Source organism: Geotrypetes seraphini, chromosome 5 (assembly GCF_902459505.1).
Source record: "Geotrypetes seraphini chromosome 5, aGeoSer1.1, whole genome shotgun sequence".
NCBI classification, from domain to species: domain Eukaryota; kingdom Metazoa; phylum Chordata; class Amphibia; order Gymnophiona; family Dermophiidae; genus Geotrypetes; species Geotrypetes seraphini.
In genome coordinates, this window is record NC_047088.1 from 215,923,832 (window position 1) to 215,944,520 (window position 20,689).

General features: G+C 42.8%; 1 protein-coding gene across 2 annotated transcripts in view; it reads left to right on the plus strand.

Annotated features, from left to right (window-relative positions):
* The window catches only part of CCDC148 (coiled-coil domain containing 148), a 169,298-nt gene that overhangs the window by 113,678 nt on the left and 34,931 nt on the right, over positions 1-20,689 (plus strand). For both annotated transcript variants that reach the window (XM_033944463.1, XM_033944464.1), the window contains 2 exons: positions 13,342-13,482; positions 20,225-20,343. In XM_033944463.1, coding sequence (XP_033800354.1) covers positions 13,342-13,482; positions 20,225-20,343 — 260 coding nt within the window. The remainder of the gene's footprint in view (positions 1-13,341; positions 13,483-20,224; positions 20,344-20,689) is intronic.

Genomic DNA, 20,689 nt, shown 5'->3' on the forward strand with positions numbered 1-20,689 from the left:
GGACAGGAAAGCTACCATTTCAAGCGTTCGATAAGTTTATGCAGTTTAAAACCATAAACCTTGTATCCTTTTTTATCTCTTGTTTATCTCTTTCTTCAGCTCTTAGAAAACTTTCATTAGATTGCCACTGATTGCCACTCTCTCTCTCTCCATGTGAGACACAGTTGAATAGCAGCATTTTCTCTATGGGATCTGTCAGAAGAACATCTGTTCAATACTACTCCTAACTGCCAAAGCCCCCCTCTTGTCAGCTCTGCATTCTACACCAAGCTGAGAAAAATCTGGTAGCACCCCATCATTTAGACACAAATCAATGCAGGGCATTTTTCTATATCGGTGAAGATCTCACACTTGTAGTTAGCTATTGAATAAATCAAGTCATTGTGCTGCTTAAACTTTGGAATATTTGAAAATCTGACACTTGCATAGCCCTTTTAATGATTTTATAATTAATGTAGCATTATCAGCCTCCTACAGTTCTTTTGAAAGCTGTCAACACAAAGCTTAGATGACTGAACAATCCACTTTTCAACCATGCTTCATTGGATATTGTACAGTTTGTTTTTCTGATATTTCTAGGACATCAGATAATTGCTGAAATAAAGATTAGCTCTAATTATAATTGCAAATATAGAGTTTAATTTTAAACTGGCTACTAAAGATGTCCATCCATTAGTATATATTTGATGTATTAGTCCTTCTTTAAAAAATTTAGTAGTGTTAAATGGATTTCATATATGTCAATCCTATGAATTAATATGTGTAAAGTCAATTAAAATATTCTGTTTGTTAAAAGGCTCTAATCCATTAAAAAAAAGTTTATATGAATGTATAAAATGGACTGAAAAATATCCGATATCAGGGAACAAAGTCTGAACATAAACCAACAACTAGCAAAAGATTTTATGTGTACATCCCTAACAGCCACATCAGTAGATGTATCCAATATACATATACTGTAAAGAGAAGCAATTTTATAAGTAACTATGATGGAGTGTCAGGTTTCCTTAAATGCACTGCCTCACTGGGTCACTTAATGGAACAGAACTAGTTGGACCCAGCCAGGACCCAGTAAGAGAAACTTATAGGTCCTTTTACTAAGGTGCGCTAATCGATTTAGCGCGCACAAACTTATTTAGTGTGCGCTAATCGAATTAGCACACGCTAAACACTAATGCGTGCATGTTAGTCTATGGATGCGTTAGTGTTTAGCGTGTACTAATTTGATTAGCGCACGCTAAATCAGTTTGCACGTGCTAAATCGGTTATTGCACCTTAGTAAAAGAGGGGGTTAAAGCGTCAGAGTGGAAATAAAACAGGGAGATCCCAAGTAAGGAGTAAGGGGTCCTCCAGGGATGTTCCAAGTTGGAGTCACAGGGTTTGAAGACAAGCCCCAGGAGTAGTTAGGGGGTGAGTCATTAGTGTGGGCAGACTCGATGGGCCGTGGCCCTTTTCTGCCATCATTTTCTATGTTTCTATGAGCTGCCTTCTACCTATATCTTTGAATAAGTTAGCAAAAGATTGCACAGTTGAGGCATTTGGTGTTGTGTTGTGAAGTTCTAATTTTGAGTTTGGTTAATTGTGAATTGTGAACACAAGAACTAGTTTGGATAATTGAGAAGACAAAACTAGTACTCACTGAGACTATGGGACCTTGTCAGTGAGGACATGAAGGCTGCCAATCAAGTGGAGCAAGCTTCTTCCAAGGCAAGACAAATCATAGGTTGCATACGCAGGGGTTTCGTCAGCCGTAAGCCTGAAGTCATTATGCCTTTGTATAGATCCATGGTGAGACCCCACCTGTAATACTGTGTGCAATTCTGGAGGCCGCATTACCGTAAGGATGTGCTGAGGCTGGAGTTGGTCCAGAGAATGGCCACCCGGATGGTCTCGGGACTGAAGGATCTCCCATACGAAGAACGGTTAGATAAATTACAGCTATACTCGCTCGAGGAGCGCAGAGAGAGGGGAGACATGATCAAGACGTTCAAGTATCTCACAGGCCGCATCGATGCAGAAGAGGATATCTTCTTTTTCAAGGGTCCCACGGCAACAAGAGGACATCCGTGGAAAATCAGAGGCGGGAAACTGCGTGGTGACACCAGGAACTTCTTTTTCACCGAAAGAGTGGTTGATCGCTGGAATGGTCTTCCACTCCAGGTGATTGAGGCCAGCAACATGCCTGATTTTAAGGCCAAATGGGATCGACACGTGCGATATATTCGCAAAGTAAAGGCAGGGGAAGGTCATTTGGGTGGGCAGACTGGATGGGCCGTGGCCCTTATCTGCCGTCAATTTCTATGTTTCTAAGATCTGCAAGAACATTACATGAACTTAAAGAAAGAGAGTTCTGTTTACTTTTTTTGGTCTGAAGTGAACGGGCTGTACCCTCTTGTAAATACCAATTAAGGGAAGGGGTAAAACGCAGACCTCACGGACCTGATGGACCTCGCGGATCTAAAACCGCACGTCCTTAAAAATCTGAGGTCCGTACCACTTATAGTTAGTTTCTGGGTCTGATAGACCTCGATGACAATTTAGCGCTGACGGATCCGTCTCAGCATAGGGAGGGAAAAGTATTAGGATCTGTCAGCGCTAAAATGTCATCGAGGTCTGTCAGAGCCGCGGACCTTAGATTTTTAAAATTACTTGGGCTGCAGGAAACTGGTTTAAAGGATTTGTTTTAGAGCCACTCCAGCACTAAGCTCTGGCTCTGACAGACCTCAATGACATTTTAGCGCTGACGGATCCTAATACTTTTCCCTCCCTATGCTGAGACGGATCCGTTAGCGCTAAATTGTCATCGAGGTCTGTCAGAGCCAGAAACTAACTATAAGTGGCACGGACCTCAGATTTTTAAGGACGTGCGGTTTTAGATCCGCAAGGTCCGTGAGGTCCGCGTTTTACCCCTTCCCACCAATTAAGTCTTTGTGTTTCACTTTCACCTCTAAGTGACTGTGTTTGTTAAGGCTCCATGCACATTACCATGATAATGTATAAAATTGTTGCTGATATTGCAACCAGTGGTGAAAAAAATGCATAAATTTATACCTGCTCTAGACTAGACATGAAATATACACATGCTGATTTATACATATTTACTTTGTATTTTATAATGTGTAGTGTACATGTAAAACCAAAACTCCAATCAGCTTTACCTCTTGAAATGCCCTCTTTAAATACGAAATATATATGGAGGGTAATTTTCAATAGGATATCTAAGTCCAATTTGGATGTTTCCTGCTAAACATCCAAAATCATAAGCACAGAAACATCCATTTTCGAAGCTGAACCACTAGACGTCCCAAAAAAATGTTGTTGTTTTTTAAATCGCCTACTTAGACATATGGGCCATCAGGATGTCTAATCCTTAGGCCACCTAACTTTTTATTCCATTTTTGGCCACAGAAATATCCAAGTTGAAAATATCCAAATCCAGACCATTTGGATGTGGGAGTGGCCATTGTTGTGGTGTACTGACCACATAGAAATGCCAAAAGAGCAGTGGAACACCTTAGCAGGCACTGCTGTGAACTTCACATAAAGAATGCCAGAAGTATATTTTATCATGTACCCCTTATAATTTATGCTGAGCCCTCCAAAACTCTCCCAAACCCTACTAGACCCACCCTACTACCCCAATAGATCTCAAGGCTGCAGGTGGCACCTATATGGCAGTAGAGTAGGGTTATGGTGGGCTCACACTTTCTACCATAAATGTAGTGGTTAGAGTGCTTTATGGGCCTGGATCATCCTCTCTATGGTTTATTAGCCCTTCCACCAGGTTACTTAAGACACCTGTTCTACTAGGCTTTCCCATACCAAGTGCTGCTGTTCTAGACATGTATGTACTCTTTCATTCAGAATTTTGGTGGAATGGGAGGGGGTTAGTGAGTGGGGCAGTGTGGGGGGTCATACCTTAATGTATCCAGTGGTCATTGTTCAGTTTGGGCACCTTTGTGGCACTTAGACACTTCTAAAACAGGTCTAGCTCTGAATGTCTAAGCTCTGTCCAGGACGCCTTTGGAAAGGTTCGATTATGTGCTGGATGTCCAAGTTAAGCACAGCCAAAGCCCACCTAAAACACACCCATAACACGCCTCCTAACATGCCCTATGACTCTGAAGGTACAGCAGGAGAAACAGCCAATTAGATTTTTCAGGAAAATGGTTTTGATTATAGGTACTTAAACATCCCAATGATTTGGACGTCCAATTACCAACTTAGGCGGTGTTTTGGACATCTTAGTTTTTTTATTATGAGCCCAATAGGATTCCTCCCTTTTCATTAATTCATGCTTATTTATATGTTCTATCGTTTTGTTCTTTATAATAGTCTATATAATTTTGCCTGGCACCGATGGTCAGACTCACTGGTTTACAATTTCCCAGATCACCTCTGGAACCCTTTTTAAAAATCGGCATCACATTGGCCACCCTCCAGTCTTCCGGTACTATGCTGGATTTTAAAGAAAAAATACAAATTGCTAGCAATAGCTCTGCAAGTTAATTTTTAAATTCTATCAGCACTCTGGGATATATATCATTCAGTCTAGGCAGTTTGCTACTGTTCAGTTTCTCAATCTGACCCATTACATCATCCAGTGTTACAGAGATTTTTTTTTTATTATTATTACTAGCTGATGCCCCGGCGTTGCACGGGTATTTAATTATAGCAATAACACTGTAAATGGATTCAAATAAAGATACTTTATAGTGGTGAATGAAAGTAATTTTTTACAGCTTAATAAAAAGTACAATATTCAAATTATAATGTGAAATATTTGACAAAATGAATACAATACAACTAACGCAAAACGTGATTATAAACAACAATTTTAGTTTCACCTCCTGGAGCAAGAACATATAAATTCTTGGGTGAACCCACCCTTGAGCAAGCAACATAGAGTTGTGGGCCACGAGACCCCCAGAACATATCACCCCAGGTAGTGAGGGATCTGCATACCAAGTTTCGTTCAAATCAGTCAAGCCGTTTTTGAATTACTGTGAGAATGGCAGCTTTTTACATATTTTCCATTGACATGAATGGGTGAAATCTGATTTTCTGTTTGTAGCTCCGCCCACGTGTGCAGGTGGGCTGCGAGACCCCCAGAACATATCACCCCAGGTAGTGAGGGATCTGCATACCAAGTTTCGTTCAAATCGGTCAAGCCGTTTTTGAATTACAGTGAGAATGGCAGCTTTTTACATTTTTTCCATTGACATGAATGGGTGAAATCTGATTTTCTGTTTGTAGCTCCGCCCACGTGTGTAGGTGGGCCGCGAGACCCCCAGAACATATCACCCCAGGTAGTGAGGGATCTGCATACCAAGTTTTGTTCAAATCGGTCAAGCCGTTTTTGAATTACTGTGAGAATGGCAGCTTTTTACATTTTTTCCATTGACATGAATGGGTGAAATATGATTTTATGTTTGTAGCTCCGCCCACATGTGCAGGTGGGCCGCGAGACCCCCAGAACATATCACCCCAGGTAGTGAGGGATCTGCATACCAAGTTTCGTTCAAATCGGACAAGCCGTTTTTGCGTGATCGCGGCACATACACACACACATATATACACACATACATACCTCCGATTTTATATATATAGATTGAAATATTTTTACAATGTTACATTCACAAAGTAAGGATATGGATTCGTGAACAATTATTAAAAGGAAAAAAGAAAGTACACACAGTATAAATAAACTAAGCAAATCCATCTAGCCCACAAGAAATGAGAGAGAAGCCTTCATTTGTTTAAGAAAAAATTAAATAAGTAATCAACTTAAGAAAAAAAAAAAGGGGGGGAGAAAACCCCCATCCCTCCTTTCTCCTTACTTAATAATGAGCACTACATTTATTTTACCCCCTTTTTAAAAAAAAAAACAAAAAAAACTGAAACCACACAGGTTAAATTTTATTCCCTTTAAGAAACATATTTAATTGCAACGGGTCCCAAAACATATACCCCCTCTTTTACGAAACTGCGATATCAGTTTCTAGCGCGGGGAGTCAGACTAAATTGCCCGCGCTGCTCCCAATGCTCATAGGAACTCAATGAGCGTCAGGAGCAGCGCGGGCCATTCATCGTGGTTCCCCACACTAGAAACTGCTATCGCAGTTTTGTAAAAGGAGGCCTTTGCTCCCATTTCAACTGCCTTAGGATGTAAGGCCAAAAAGACCTTCCTCCTAAGTTGTATGGATTTCGCAACATTGGGAAACATCAAAACTTTGCACAGAATTTTGTCTCTCTATTTCGAAAGTAAAGTTTCATAATAAGAGCTTTATCTAATTCATTTGAACAGGTAACAAGTAATGTTGCTCGGGGTTTGGATCAAATCCTGGGTATCTTCCAAAAATTTAGTCAAATCAAAGTCCACCATACTCATTTGATCCAAACCCCCTTCTACTGGAACTTTTTTTTTGGGGGGGATATAATAAAAATGTGAGAATATAATTGTATCAGAATTGGGCAACCCTAGTATCTCCTTAAGATACTTCCTCAGAAGTATCTCTGGGGATAACAAATGGGTAGATGGAAAATTTACAAGATGTAAATTCTTTGCCCTTGCCTGATTCTCCATCATTTCCAACTTATAATGAATATTCAAAGAATCTTTACTAGATGCCGTCAAGAAAGACTGAAAATTCTTTGCCTGTTTTTCCACCAATAATACACGTTTGTCTAGATTCCCTATGCTGCAATCTACATTCCCCAACTTGTCTACTACTTCCTGGGAAAAATCTGTACCTGGCTAGTGACATTTTTCAACATTGCCTCCATCCTTGTGTTTAAACGCCACAAATCTTTTAAGGTAACTTCCTTGGGGTTTTCATCCGAACCCTTACTCTGGCTTACGGAATCAGTAAATATTTGTGGCATCTTAGAGAAAACAATTCCCGAAGCCAGTTGAGGGTTGGAGGCTTCCAAAGAAGCTGCTTGTGAGCCAGTAGGATCTAAGCCCCCAGGGAGATCAGGAGGAAGGTAAGGGTACGATCTGGGGAGCTGAGTGATGCTCCTGACATTGAATCAAATCTGTCCAAAGGTTTTATTGTCTCAGAAAGAATCAAATGTTTGTCCATAGGACCTGATATTATGGGGTTGACACTCGGGGTTTACCCTTGCGTTATCCCATAGTAACAGTCACGATAGTAGCTTTTTATTGACTTATCTGCAATAGTTTACTGCTCCAGTCTCTACGATGGCTCCAGTGGCTCCCAAGGGGCTCATAAGGGTATGACCTGCCTCTCATGGCACGCCCCTCCAGGCGCGCACTTGTGGCTGTGCCACAGGAGTGAGCATGTGCTTATCTCTCAGGCTCTGGACCCGATGGTTAGTAGGTGTCCTTTCCAGTGCCTGTTGGCAGTAGGCATTTGTATCAGAGGAGCACTTGAGAGAAAGAAGCAAAGATAATTCAAGTAATACCGTTTAGCGATTTCTGGAGCCTCCACTCCCAGATTAGGTGCGCCCTCTGAGAAACACTTCCTCTCAGTGTTACAGAGATTTGCTTGAGTTTCTCTGATTCATCAGAATTGAATACCATTTCTGTCATCAGTGGCTCCCCCACATCTTCATTGGTGAAGACCGAGTCAAAAAATTAATTTAATCTCTCCATTATGGCCTTGTCTTTCCTTTTGTCCCTCAGACGTCTAGCAGTCCAACTGATTTCTTCCTAGCTTCTTGCTTTTAATATACCTAAAAAAGTTTTTACTGTGTGTTTTTGCTTACAGTACAATCTTCCTTTCAAGGTCACTCTTCGCCTTCCTTATTAGCACCTTGCATTTGACTTGACATTCCTTGTGTTGTTTACAATTATTTTCAGTTGGATCCTTCTTCCACGTTCTGAAGGATTCTCTTTTAGCTCTAATAGCTTCCTTCACTTCACTTTTTAACCATACCAACTGCCGTTTAATCTTCCTTCCTCCTTTTTTAATACATGGAATATATCTACTCTAGGCTTCCAGGATGGTATTTTTGAATAACATCCATGTCTTTTATACCGTTCTCCTCATGTTATCATGGTTTCTTTTTTTAAGGTTAAGTGCTGCTGTATTGGATTTCCTGTGTGAACTTATTCCAGGGATTATATCAAATCTGATCATGTTATGATCACTATTATCAAGCGGCCCCAACATCATTACCTCCTTCACCAATTCATGTGCTACACTAAGAACTAGATCTAGAATAGCTTCACCTCTTATCAGTTTCTGAACCAGCTGCTCCATTAAGCAGTCCTTGATTTCATCAAGGAATTTTGTCTCTCTAGTATGCCTTGATGTTACATTTACCCAGTCAATTTCAGGATAGTTGAAATCACCCATTATTATTGTGTTACCCAGTTTGTTAGCCTCCTTAATTTTTTAGAACATTTCAGCATCTATCCGTTCATCTTGATCCAGCAGATGGTAGTACACTTCTATCACTTCCCCCTTACACAGGGATTCCAAGTTGTGTTTCTGCTCCAGTAAAATTTTCAGTCCATTCGATTCAAGGCCCTCTTTAACATATAGCACTACACCTCCACAGACTATTACTATGATATAGCTTGTCCCATTGGTTATCTTCTTTCTACCAGGTCTCAGATGCCTGTTATATCTATCTTTTCATTTAGTGCAATATATTCTAACTCTCCCATCTTGTTTCTTAGGCTTCTGGCATTTGCATACAGACATTTCAAACAGTGTTTGTCATATCTATTTACAATTTGCTCAGTAGTAGGCAGGGATAATTTGCAATCTTTAAAATCAGATTCATCTGTATTTAAGGATACCTAGTCTACTGTGGCCTGTATTGCAATCTCACTATTGGGATGCTCTTTCCCTTTTATGATGATATCGTATATGTAAAGATATCTTGTCCTGAACCATGCTTCTTTGAGCAACTGTCAACCTTCCCCCAGTTTCTAGTTTAAAAGCTGCTCTATCTCCTTTTTAAATGTTGATATCAGCATCCTGATTCCACCTGGTTAAGGTGAAGACCATTTTTATGGAATAGGCTCCTCCTTCCTCAGTATGTCGCCCAGTTCCTAAAAAATTTAAAACCCTCCATGCCCCATTGTCTCATCCACACATTGAGACTCCAGAGATCTGCCTGTCTCTTCTGTCCTGCGCATGGAGCAGGGAACATTTCATTGATATGAAATTAAATGAAAAATGTCAAGAAAAGTGTGGAATTGTTTCATGGATCCACATCATTCTTTTCGCGGTTGGGCTGAGAACATTTCTGCGGCCCCTCCTACATTTACACAAATGGCACTTATATTGAAGTGCCTGTTATAGAATAAGGGGTTAGTGGTAATACTTGTCAGCTGAATATAACAGATAAGTTATATGTTTGAAGTTGGGACCACTAAATAGCAGATCTAACTTTAAACATAGAAATGTTGGTCATATCTGTATTCAGCAATGAAATTTAAATGGATAATATCAAAGAATAATCAAATTACTTTATCTCATAGCTTCAAAGGGAAACCATGCATTTCAAGGTGAACTTCAAAACTACTTTCAAGTACGGAAGGTATTTCCTAATCCCTAGAGAGCTTATAATCTAAGTTTATACCTGAGCCAATGGAAGGGAAAGGGGAAGGAGAGTAACTTGTTCAAGGCTATAAGTGGAGTCAGTGCGATTTAGAACTTAGACCCTAGCCAGGATGACTGAATCAGGCTCCATGCATCTATGTTCATAATGGAGCAGTATTGGCTTACTATGAAATTCCTAGAATTTACAGAATGGCTTTTCCAAAGGTGAGAGCAGTTGGCAGTTTCTTATTGCCCCTGTTCACAGGGGAATGACGATACCGTGTAACTTTTGCAAAACATGAAGCTACTATCAAAACTCAATGAAATGCCTAACTTACTCTCAGAGGCACAGCTGTAATAGAATTGTTGGGTATTGTACTCTCCTTAAAAGATGCACACTATTTTACTCTGTCAAAAAAAGAACTGCTGTCTTCAGAAAGCATCTGGTTAATGAAAGCACAGTAGAGGTTTCAAATCTAGAACAACTCCAATTGACTCAGACTGCAATCATGTGTCTTGTGGAAAGCAACGGCAACACAACTTTGCAATCAAGCTAAAATTATTTTCCATTTTTCAAAATTCTTTCTAACACTGTAACAGACAATCCAGTTAATATGGAGAGAACTATTTTGTTTAACAAAGATATCATCAGTGAAATAGCAGTCTTTTACTTCCTGTTTTACTGTAGTGCATGTTGAAAATATATTTGCAGTTTGGAAGCAACTTGAAAAAATAAAAAAATAAGCATAGTTTTGATTAGTTTATCCTGATGTGAGATGGAATATATATGCAATCAATTATGGGGTTCATTTTCAAAACACTTAGGGCTCCTTTTCGAAGGTGCGCTAGCGGTTTTAGCGCATGCTACATGCTAATGCCTCCATAGAGCTGGCGTTAGTTTTTTCCACGTAGCGTGGGTTTAGCGCACGCTAAAAACACTAGCGCACCTTCATAAAAGGAGCCCTTAGACACACAAAGTGCCATTGTAATGTACAGAAAACTTTGTGTGTCTAAGTGCTATGAAAATATGCCTCAATGTCATGTTTGTTTCCTAGTTAGACTGTATTGTTAAAATTAAGCTAAAGCCTTGAATCTAGAAAATAATTATAATTTAATAGTATAATACACAATCAGAATCTAACTTGACAGCAATTCATTTTATAATAATCAGAAATTAGCCTATTCATAAATAAAGTTTTGCTAACTAGTACCTTGTTTCTCCGAAATAAGCCCTAGCAGGATTTTCGGGGTAGGTCTTAATATAAGCCCTATCCCCAAAATAAGTCCTAGTCCTGGGATTTGCCTGCAGTTTCCCTTTCCTCCCTCCCATCCCTTGTGCAGCAGGACCCTTGAGAGAGCCCCTCCCCCCCCCGAGCATCCGCACCTGCCACGCAGCCGAATCCCCATCCTTCCCTCCCTCCCATTGGAACCCGGCTGCGAGCCTTACTTACCTCCCTAAGCAGCATCGGGCCGGCAGCTTTCTAACAGGCTGTTTCAGCCTTGTCCGCCTGTGAACTATGCTGTGTTACTGATGATGTCATCAGTAATGCGACAGAGTGAATTCACAGGCAGACAAGGCCGAAGCAGCTTGTTAGAGTGCCTCTGGCCCGACCCTGCTTAGGGAGGTAAGTAGGGCTCGCGGCTGGATTCCGATGGGAGGGAGGGAAGGATGGGGATTCAGCTGCGTGGCGGGTGTGGGTGCTTGGGGGAGAGGGGGTGCTCTCTCAAGGGTCCTGCTGCACAAGGGATGGGAGAGAGGGAAGGGAAGCTGGACAAGGGTCCTGCTACATGAAGGATGGGAGGGAGGGGAGGAAAGATGCTGCACATGTGGGGGAGAGAAAAGAAAGAGGAAGAATTGGGGTGAAAGAGAGGAAGGGAAAGATGATCATGTACATACCCTGAAAATAAGACCTAGTGCCTTTTTTGGGCCTAAAATTAATATGACACTGTCTTATTTTCGGGGAAACACAGTAGATGTTGTATTGTGTTAACATTATTATTGTACTTTACTGTAATTGGAGCAAATGGTAAAATCCATTTCCCAGCAAAATGAAGACAACATACTTGCTATATACTTTTTCTTTTTTTTTTTATGAAACTTACCCCCTGTTTTCCTAAGGTGCGTATGCATTTTAGTTGACGCTAAATATACACGCATGCTAACCGTTAACGCGTCCATAGACTAACATGCACGCATTAGCGTTTAGCACACGCTAAAACACTTAGCACACCTTTGTAAAAGGAGCCCTTAGTGAACTTGTTGACATCAGACCAATTGATCTAACAAACCTGTCCACTCCAGGTTCTCTCAATAACAGTACTACCTCTAGAATCGATTACAAAGGGTGTCTATGAGTATGGCCAATAGTTTCAATATTATTGTGAAATACTGTAAATGGAGGAGCAGAAGGGAAAGAAATTAACAATATCTCAGACTGGCTATTGGATTGGTATGAAGTTCTGTAAAGTGTGTGTGTGTGTTTCATTTTTCTCACCTGAAGTCATTGAAGGTCTTTAGTTTATTAGAATTTTCATTTTAATAATATAGATTATTTCACATGGAAACAGTAAGCAAGAGACATAGAAAAAAAAGTCAGCTTCAAAGTAGGCCCTGCAGCCACAGTGGGGTTTGGCATAGATGGTGCAAGCTCCGAAAACAGATTGTGTGCCTCCTCCAGTGTATGTAGTCTCTGTAATTTACCCTCCGGGTAGAAATAAAGTGCAAAAGGATACTGCCACTTATACTGTATTTGATTCCCTTATCTACCAATAGGTGTTTGCAAGGCTTCAGTTCACTCCTACGGTGTAATGTAGTAGCAACCAGATCCTGGAAAAACTGGATAGAGTAAGTATCCCAAGTAAAGGCTTCCAATTTGTGAGCAGTCAACAAAATAAGCTCCTTCAATTTGAAATCAGAGAAACAAGCCACAATATCATGAGGCAAACTCATGTGTGGATGACCCAGGGCTCTATGCGCTCGCTCAATGGATATATTCTCAGGTGCCAGCAGTTTATAAGAATTTGCTAAGAGCGTACTCACCAAATTCCGAATAGTCAAGTTGAAGTTATTATACTCAGGCAACTCCGGCAAACCCCAGAAGCGCAGGTTATTTCTTTGAGACCTGTTTCCAGGTCTTCAATTTTATCCATGAAATATAATTGGTAGACTTACAGTCTTGCAGAGAAGTTTCCAAGAGGTGATTGTGTCCTGGTGCTCCTCGAGTCTATTCTCAGACTCCGACACACGGCCGCCCAGCTCTGCTATTTCGCCCCACAAATCTGCTGAAAGGGTGGTAAGTTCAGAGCGAACTGCTTTTATGTCCATTTTGATTTCTTCAAGGAGTTGACAAAACTTCAACATGGAGTCTGACATCGCTGTGAAAACAGGTTGCACTCCAGCACCAGACTGTGACCCTGCCAACAGGCCTTCCTGTATATCCTCCATCTTAGCTAGCTGATTCAGTACAGGTGGAGGTTGGTAAGCAAAAATCACAAAATCTGGACGGGTCACCAGCCCATCAAGCATACTCCCTGAAAGAGCCTCCGTTAAGAAAAGAGTTGCTCAGTTGCCAGGCAAGGAAACCGAGGTTAAGTGCTAATAATAGGAAAAAAGGGCCAGGTCCAGCGGAGCCTGGGACCTAAGTGACCAGTATGGGCAGTGATGTCACTTCCTCCAAACCTCCACATTATATTTCACTATGTCAATATTACTGAACTTTGAAATGATGGTAATAAACGTTTCATACTGAGTATAATTTTCCATGTATTGCATCCACTTTTTCATTGTCTAGATACAAAGCATGTAAATCTTTTATTTCAGGTTCTGCAATGGCGAACACACCAGGAAGAGGCTGCAAGATTAGAAGCTGCTCTAGCAGCTATTAGAAGAGAAAAAGAAGAAGAAAATGAAAGGTTGTACAAGGAAAAAGAAATGCTTCACAGAGCAGAAGAAAAAGAAGAGGTATAGATGTATATTGCTTACATGAATTAATATATTAGATATTGTAATATATGAGATTTAAAACTGGCTTTCCAGGATGATCCCTGTAGTTCAGACTAAAATACTGGGTACTCCATAATTTTTATATTCCTCATCGAGTAGGGCAGGGATCTCAAAATCCCTCCTTGAGAGTCGCAATCCAGTCGGGTTTTCAGGATTTACCCAATGAATATGCATGAGATCTATGTGCATGTACTGCTTTCAATGCATATTCATTGGGGAAATCCTGAAAACCCGACTGGATTGCAGCCCTCAAGGAGGGACTTTGAGATCCTTAGAGTAGGGCTAGTAGGGCCTGGGCACACCACAGAGGGGGAAGAGAGAGAAAATGATGGCTACTACGAGGGGCCGCTGAAAAGCTCTCACCCAACCAACAAAGCGGGGGCAGTCTCCATCGAGGGCTACACGCTTAGTCCAGTGATCATTCCATCGGAAAAATATGGAATGAAAAAAGTGGAAAATCACTGGACTAAGGGGCTCATAATCAAAATTTTAAAGCATCCAAAAAACTGCCCAAGTCAGCACTTGGACATCCTAATAATAGGGACATCCAAGTGTCCGATAATCAAAACCAACTTTCTGGATGTGCAGTAGCACTTCAAAGCTGCTGTGCATCCAGAGATCAAAGGGGCGTGCTGGGAGGTGTGTTATGGGCGGGAACTGGGCGGGCTTCAACCTGGATGTACTGAAACCATAATCAAAGCTATCCTAGAGGGAACTTAGACACCAGCAGTTAGACCTGTTTGAGTTGAGTAAGTTCCACAAAGGTGCCCAAACTGACAAGAAGATCACTGGAGGATTTAAGGCATGACCCCCTTTACTACCTCAGTGATCACGCGCCCCCTCCCACCACCCAAAGAGTGAAAAAAAAACCCCTAACCCGTAGGCTTCAAATCAGCTGATCGCGGAAGAGGAATTCCTATCAGCTGAGCCAGTTTCATGGATTCCTGGTGGCTCAGCTGATAGGGATTTCCCCTGCCAGGATCAGCTGATGGGTGCCCTACATCCCTCCCCCCGATATCCCCTGACATCCCAACATCCCCCTGACATCCTGGACCTCCCCCGACATCCCCTGACAGCTCCGCCCCCCAATATTCCTGGACCCCCTCCCATATCTCCAGACCCCCGTACCTTCAGATGAGAAAACCACAGGAGGGAAGCCCACTCCCTCCTGTCTACAGGGCTGCTTGCTGCAAATGTCGGGGCTTCCCCCTCCCAATGCATCTTGGGATGCAGTAGGAGGGGACAAAGGCCCTGATTGGCTCAAAATGGTGATTTTGAGATATCCCCAAGCAGGAAGGATACCCAGTCCCTCCTGGCTGAAACCCACCCACCCCCAAAGATCACTGGCAGGAGGGTTGCCCAGTCCTTTCTGCCAGAGCCCCCCAACCCCCTAAGGTCATCAACAGGAGAGATGCCCAGTCCCTCCTTCCAGAAACCCCTCAAATGCATGCCTCCACCCCAACCCCACCCAAGCCCATCTGGACCCAACCATTACCTATTTTTCATTGGCCAACTGGAGAGATTCTTACTCCCTTTGGCCGGCAGGCCCGCCTCCACAAACTGGCAGGCCTTCCTCTTCCCAGTGCATTATGGGATGCACCGGGGAGGGGCCTAAGGCCCTTATTGGCCCAGGTGCTTAAGGCTCCACCAATAGGAGGGGCCTTAGGCACCTGTGCCAATCAGAATCTTAGCCCACCCCAGCACATCCCAGAATGTCTCGGGGGTGGGGGGGTTCCAGTAGGAGTGAGTGGTCATCCCTCCTGCCGGGGGATGTATCGGGGTGGTGGTAGCAGAAGGAATTCGGCACTCTTCCTGCCACGGACATTCAGGTGTGAGGGAGCTTCGGGGGTTCCAGCAGGAGGGTGTGGGCATCCTTCCTGCCGGGGGATGTCTCAGGAGGGGATGAGTGGGTTTCCGGCAAGAGGGATTGAGTATCCCTCCTGCTGGGGGATGTATTGGGGTGGTGGCGGCAGGAGGAATTCAGCACTCTTTCTGTTGCGGACATTCAGGGGTGGGGGGCTATGGGGGTTCTGGCAGGAGGGAGTGGGCATCCTTCCTACCGGTCATCTTTGCTGGGGGGACAGATGGGTTCCCTGCTGCGGCCGCTAAACTGATTGTGGAGGGAGATTCCCTTGTCGCAATCAGCTCAGCAGCAGTGCAATTCTATAAATATTGCCTGTGACATGAATACCAGGTGATTCTATTTAGGATGCCCATGTGCAATTCTCAAAAGCCCCTTAGGCAGCTGCTGAGACTAGGCATTCTCTAGAGAATCCAGCCTGAAGTGTTTAAAAAAACACTGATTGCCACTGGCTGAACTGGCCCGATTGTATTTGTGTTTAAAGTCACAATTGTGTTATTAAGCAATAACTGTTAAAATATAAAAACATGGAAGACCATAGAGCTCAGCAAAATTAACACTGCACTATAACAGATTTTAATCAGTGTTTTGTCTGCATCTGGGAAATTTCCCTGATATAGGGCCAGATTCTCTAAGCTCTGACACCACGATAAAAAAAATTCCATGGTGGGAGTGATTTTTGTTTTATTGGCTATTCTCAGCACAATAGCATGCAAATTATATGCATGTTACGTGTGTGGAAAATTGCTGGAGAAGGAGCTGGTCTTAGAAGAAAAGTCACTAGCACAGCTCCTCCCTAGAGGTCTGCACGGGAACGGGGATCGCGGGAATCCTGCGGGGTTCACATGGGAATCTCCCTCTAACCCACGGGACTCCCACGGGGACCCCTCTCTGGCTCACGGGACTCCCATGGGGATGGAAGGCTTTGGAAGCAGGGTTCGTCCATATAATATAATGGACATGTCAGCCTTAGTAAAAGAGGGGTTTATAAGTTAATTACCTGAACAGAAAACAAAAAAAGGGTTCCACCAAAGAGATTCCACAAGGAAAACAGCAGCGTAAACACAAAAGAAACTGTGGAATTGATGATCCTGTCAGAAGTAATTGCTGCTTTTTATGGGGACGAGTGGGAATGGAGGTAATTCCTTGCGGGGATGGGTGGGGACGGAGAGGATCCTGACGGGGACGGGTGGGGACGGAGAAGATCCTGATGGGGACGGGTGGGGACGGAGAGGATCCTGGCGGGGACGGGTGGGGATGGGTGGGATTTCTGTCCCCGTGCAACTCTCTACTCCTCCCGTCTGCCTGCCAGTCAAAAAAGAAAAAACAGCCCTTGCACTCTGCTTTCCGGCAAGCAGGGAAAGCAGGGGCTGCTTTATTTAATGGGCGCAGCTGTTGTGTGTAAGCACAGCACACACACAAGAGTTATGCAAAAAACAAAAACAAAGCCCCCCCCAACAGCCCCCAACCATACTAAGCCTGGTAGTCTAGTGGCCAGCCCACTCCCTCCTGCCGCTGCCATTAAGCAACCTCCCCCTGACACCCCCCTGACAGCAGGAGGGATGCCAACTCCCTCTCACTGCTGCTGTTGTGCAACCCTCCCAGCACCCTCCCTCCAGCAATGGGAGAGATGCCCACTTTCTCCCGCCACCAAGCAACACCCATTCCCCCCCCTGCTGCCACAGTCCTACCCCAGATGATTCCCCTCTGCCTCTGATGTCCCCCTGCTCTTCCTTACCTCCGGCCAGCAGGCCCGCCTCTTCAAAATGGCGGGCCTTCCCCTCCCTGGGCTCTGATTGGCCCAGGTTGCTTAAGGCCTTTCCTATTGGGGGGAGGGGGGTTGCTTGGTGGTGGGAGGGAGTGGGCATCTCTCCCGCTGCCAGGGGAGCGGTTGCTTGACGTTGGTGGTGGGAGGGATGGGCATCCCTCCTGCTGATCTATTTGGGGTCTTTTTTTATTTGTGTGTTTATTCTGTGCATGTACCAATCACTATCACCAGCAATCAGCACATGCAAATTTAGCGACCCTCTGCAACTCTTCTCCAACCTTATTTGCATGCGCAGTTTTTTAAGAATGACTCGCATTATTGAAATCATCACAGTAGTGGCTGTGACAGTGGCCTGTCAGATTTTACCACAAATATCCAAGAATCTTTCCCTAAGTGCATGCTTGGGAGGAACTACCTAGATAAATGCCACTGATTGAAGCCAGTCAGTGATTTTCAGTGGCATTATCCAGATAATGCCATTGCAAATTGTTGCAGACTATCCAAATGCTATCTGGAGACCACTAGGGTAATCTGGGGCAGAACATGAGAGAAGCAGCAGAATACTTGTAAAGTAAGAAAGCTGTCCTGTTATCCAAATAGGTATCTTGTTATCTGAATGGTGCTCAACCTTACCATTGTCCACTATATCTGGATATTCAATACCAATATCCAGATAGCTGCTGGTGCTGAATGTTCAGGTATATGTTTAAATGCAGCCATCAATTTTTTTTAAAGAATCATAGACCGCGGTATTTAAATATCAACTTGTATATAGCTATTTGTCTGGACAGCTCAACATCTGTAGCCTATGTCTTCTACGTTTTGCAGGTGCTGAGCTGTTAAGTGCTGGCTGCAAGCATGCACCTTCACATTCTTCTGGGGACTTTCAGAGATTGTCTGAAGACACTGTTCCTCCTGTGTAGGGAAGCTCTCGATAAGTGTGGGATGTGCAGAGCCTGGGGTCTTTCAGTAATACTTTGGGGCTATGGGCCAATTTTAGGCAGGCAATGGACAAGCAGTTGGTACTCGGTACCACTGAGCACCCTCTGAAAAATAACCTACAGCTAGTGTGACAGCTAGCTGTAGGTTGTGACAGCTAGTGTGTGGATCCTTACCACAGGCTAGCTGTCACAACTTCCAATATCACTGTTATACCTTCTGGCAGTCTATTAGTGAGGTTGCACAGGTCTACTCCCCCATCCCAGCCCCTCCAAGGGTTCCAGATCCTCTTCCCAATCCAACTAAAGAACTCCACATCCTTTTCCTGGCCCCTCCCCACCCCCCACCAAGGGTTCCAGATACTCCTACCTGTCAGGAAAGGGACTTGGAACAGTAAGTGGGGAAGAGGAGAGGAGGGAGATCATATGTTTTTTTGAGGGTGGTGAGCCCTCCATTGGTTATATATTTTGTTTCTGTTTGGCACAGGTGTGATAATTGCGCTGTGTGGTACATGCAGGGCACAAACTGGGCATGGTCCCTGAATTTACCACATAGCCTTTTCACTTTACACTGTGTTATGATTTAGGTAGCAAGTCTAACTCCCCCACAAATATTCTTCTGAATTAAATACCTTAGCACCCCTTTTACAAAGCCATGGTAGCGATTCTCCCACGGCAAATGCACCAAAGTCCATTGAATTCCTGCGGGGGTGGGGGGTCAATCATAACTAGGACTTATTTTTGGGGTAGGGCTTATATTAGGAGCATCTTTAAATCTTGTGCTTGGGCTTATTTTCGCGATAGGTCTTATTTTTGGAAAAACAGGCTAGTTCTTTTTTTTTATAAAATCTTTATTCAATTTTAAAACTTACAATAAGTGTTTCAACAAATAAAAACATTTTTGAGTTCAGTATGTTTTATTGAAAATTTTGCATAACATAAGAATAAAACAATACTAATACATAACAAGAGATCTTGACAATAATACCTGTACTGTAAATGCACAAGTCAACAAAAAAAACAAAAAAAAAAACATTTTAACTTAGATACAACACTTTTTTTTTTCAAAATCTTTATTCATTTTAACAAATACATCAAGTGTACATAAAATATAAATTATCATAATACATTATCACTTGAAAATTCCATCACAATATGTATCTAAAAGATTATATATCCCACCCCCTCCCATAATCATACACAAATAATAAAATTCTTATGTATATTAATCATTTAAAATATGCAAATATATATATGCAAATCTCCATAACTCAACACTTAATATTCTGCAATATTCCTTTTTGAAAAAGTTTATCACCCTCCCTCTCCTCCCTTCCATAACAAAAATATAACCTAAATACTATATAATAAAATATTTCCTAACATCTCTTTCACTTACAGAAAGACCAAACTCTATCTTCACCCCTCCCCCATCTTTTAAATCTTTTCACACTGAGTAGTATAAAAGTTACACTGTGCTCATACTTTAAACAGAGAAAGCTATGAGCAAAGCTGCTTTTCATAGCCTTTGTGCCCCCCCACCCCTCCCTAGGAAGTTGCCACCGTAAGGGCTCCTTTTACTAAGGTGCACTAGCGGTTTTAGCGCTCGCACAAAATTACCGCGCGCTAGCAAAATTATTACCGCCTGCTTAAAAGGAGGTGTTAGCGGCTAGCGCACATGGCAATTTAGCGCGTGCTATTCCGCGCGTTAAGGCCCTAGTGCACCTTTGTAAAAGGATCCCGAAGTGATTGTCTAATCCAGGGGTAGGCAATTCCAGTCCTCGAGAGCCGGAGCCAGGTCAGGTTTTCAGGATATCCATAATAAATATGCATGAGATAGATTTGCATCTCAAGGAGGCAGAGCATGCAAATCCATCTCATACATATTCATTGTGAATATCCTGAAAACCTGACCTGGCTCCGGCTCTCGAGGACCGGAATTGCCTACCCCTGGTCTAATCTGTCTGAGGGTTAAGATGTTCCTGCTTAGATGCACAGACTGACTGGAAGTGGAACTGAATTTACACTTTTGAAGTGTGTCTCTTTTATTTGCATGTCCTGTACCCCATGTTGCTTTAATACTGTACATGTGTTATCCTGTTTCATTTTATATTTCAATTTTTTAATCGTTAGATTCTAAAATATTATGCAAAAATACAACAAAAGAGGGAAGAACAAGAAAAGAAAAATCTACAACGCTTGGAAGAACTTAAGAAAATAATGGCTGAGCAGGCAGTGAAAGACAGAGAGAGGTAAAGCATTCTTTTGAAAAACTATGAAGTGAAAAATTGGTTTGAATAGAACAGTGGTTCCCAAACCTGTCCTGGGGGACCCCCCAGCCAGTCAGGTTTTCAAGATATCCCTAATGAATATGCATGAGAGAGATTTGCATACCTGTCACTTCCATTATATGCAAATCTCTCTCATGCATATTCATTAGGGATATCTTGAAAACCTGACTGGCTGGGGGTCCCCCAGAACAGGTTTGGGAACCACTGGAATAGAAGAACATTCACCTCTATATACCGTATATTATATTTTAGCAGCTCTCATGAAGTTGCTGGCACTGCCCAGATAGTGTCTGCCAGTGAATACCCA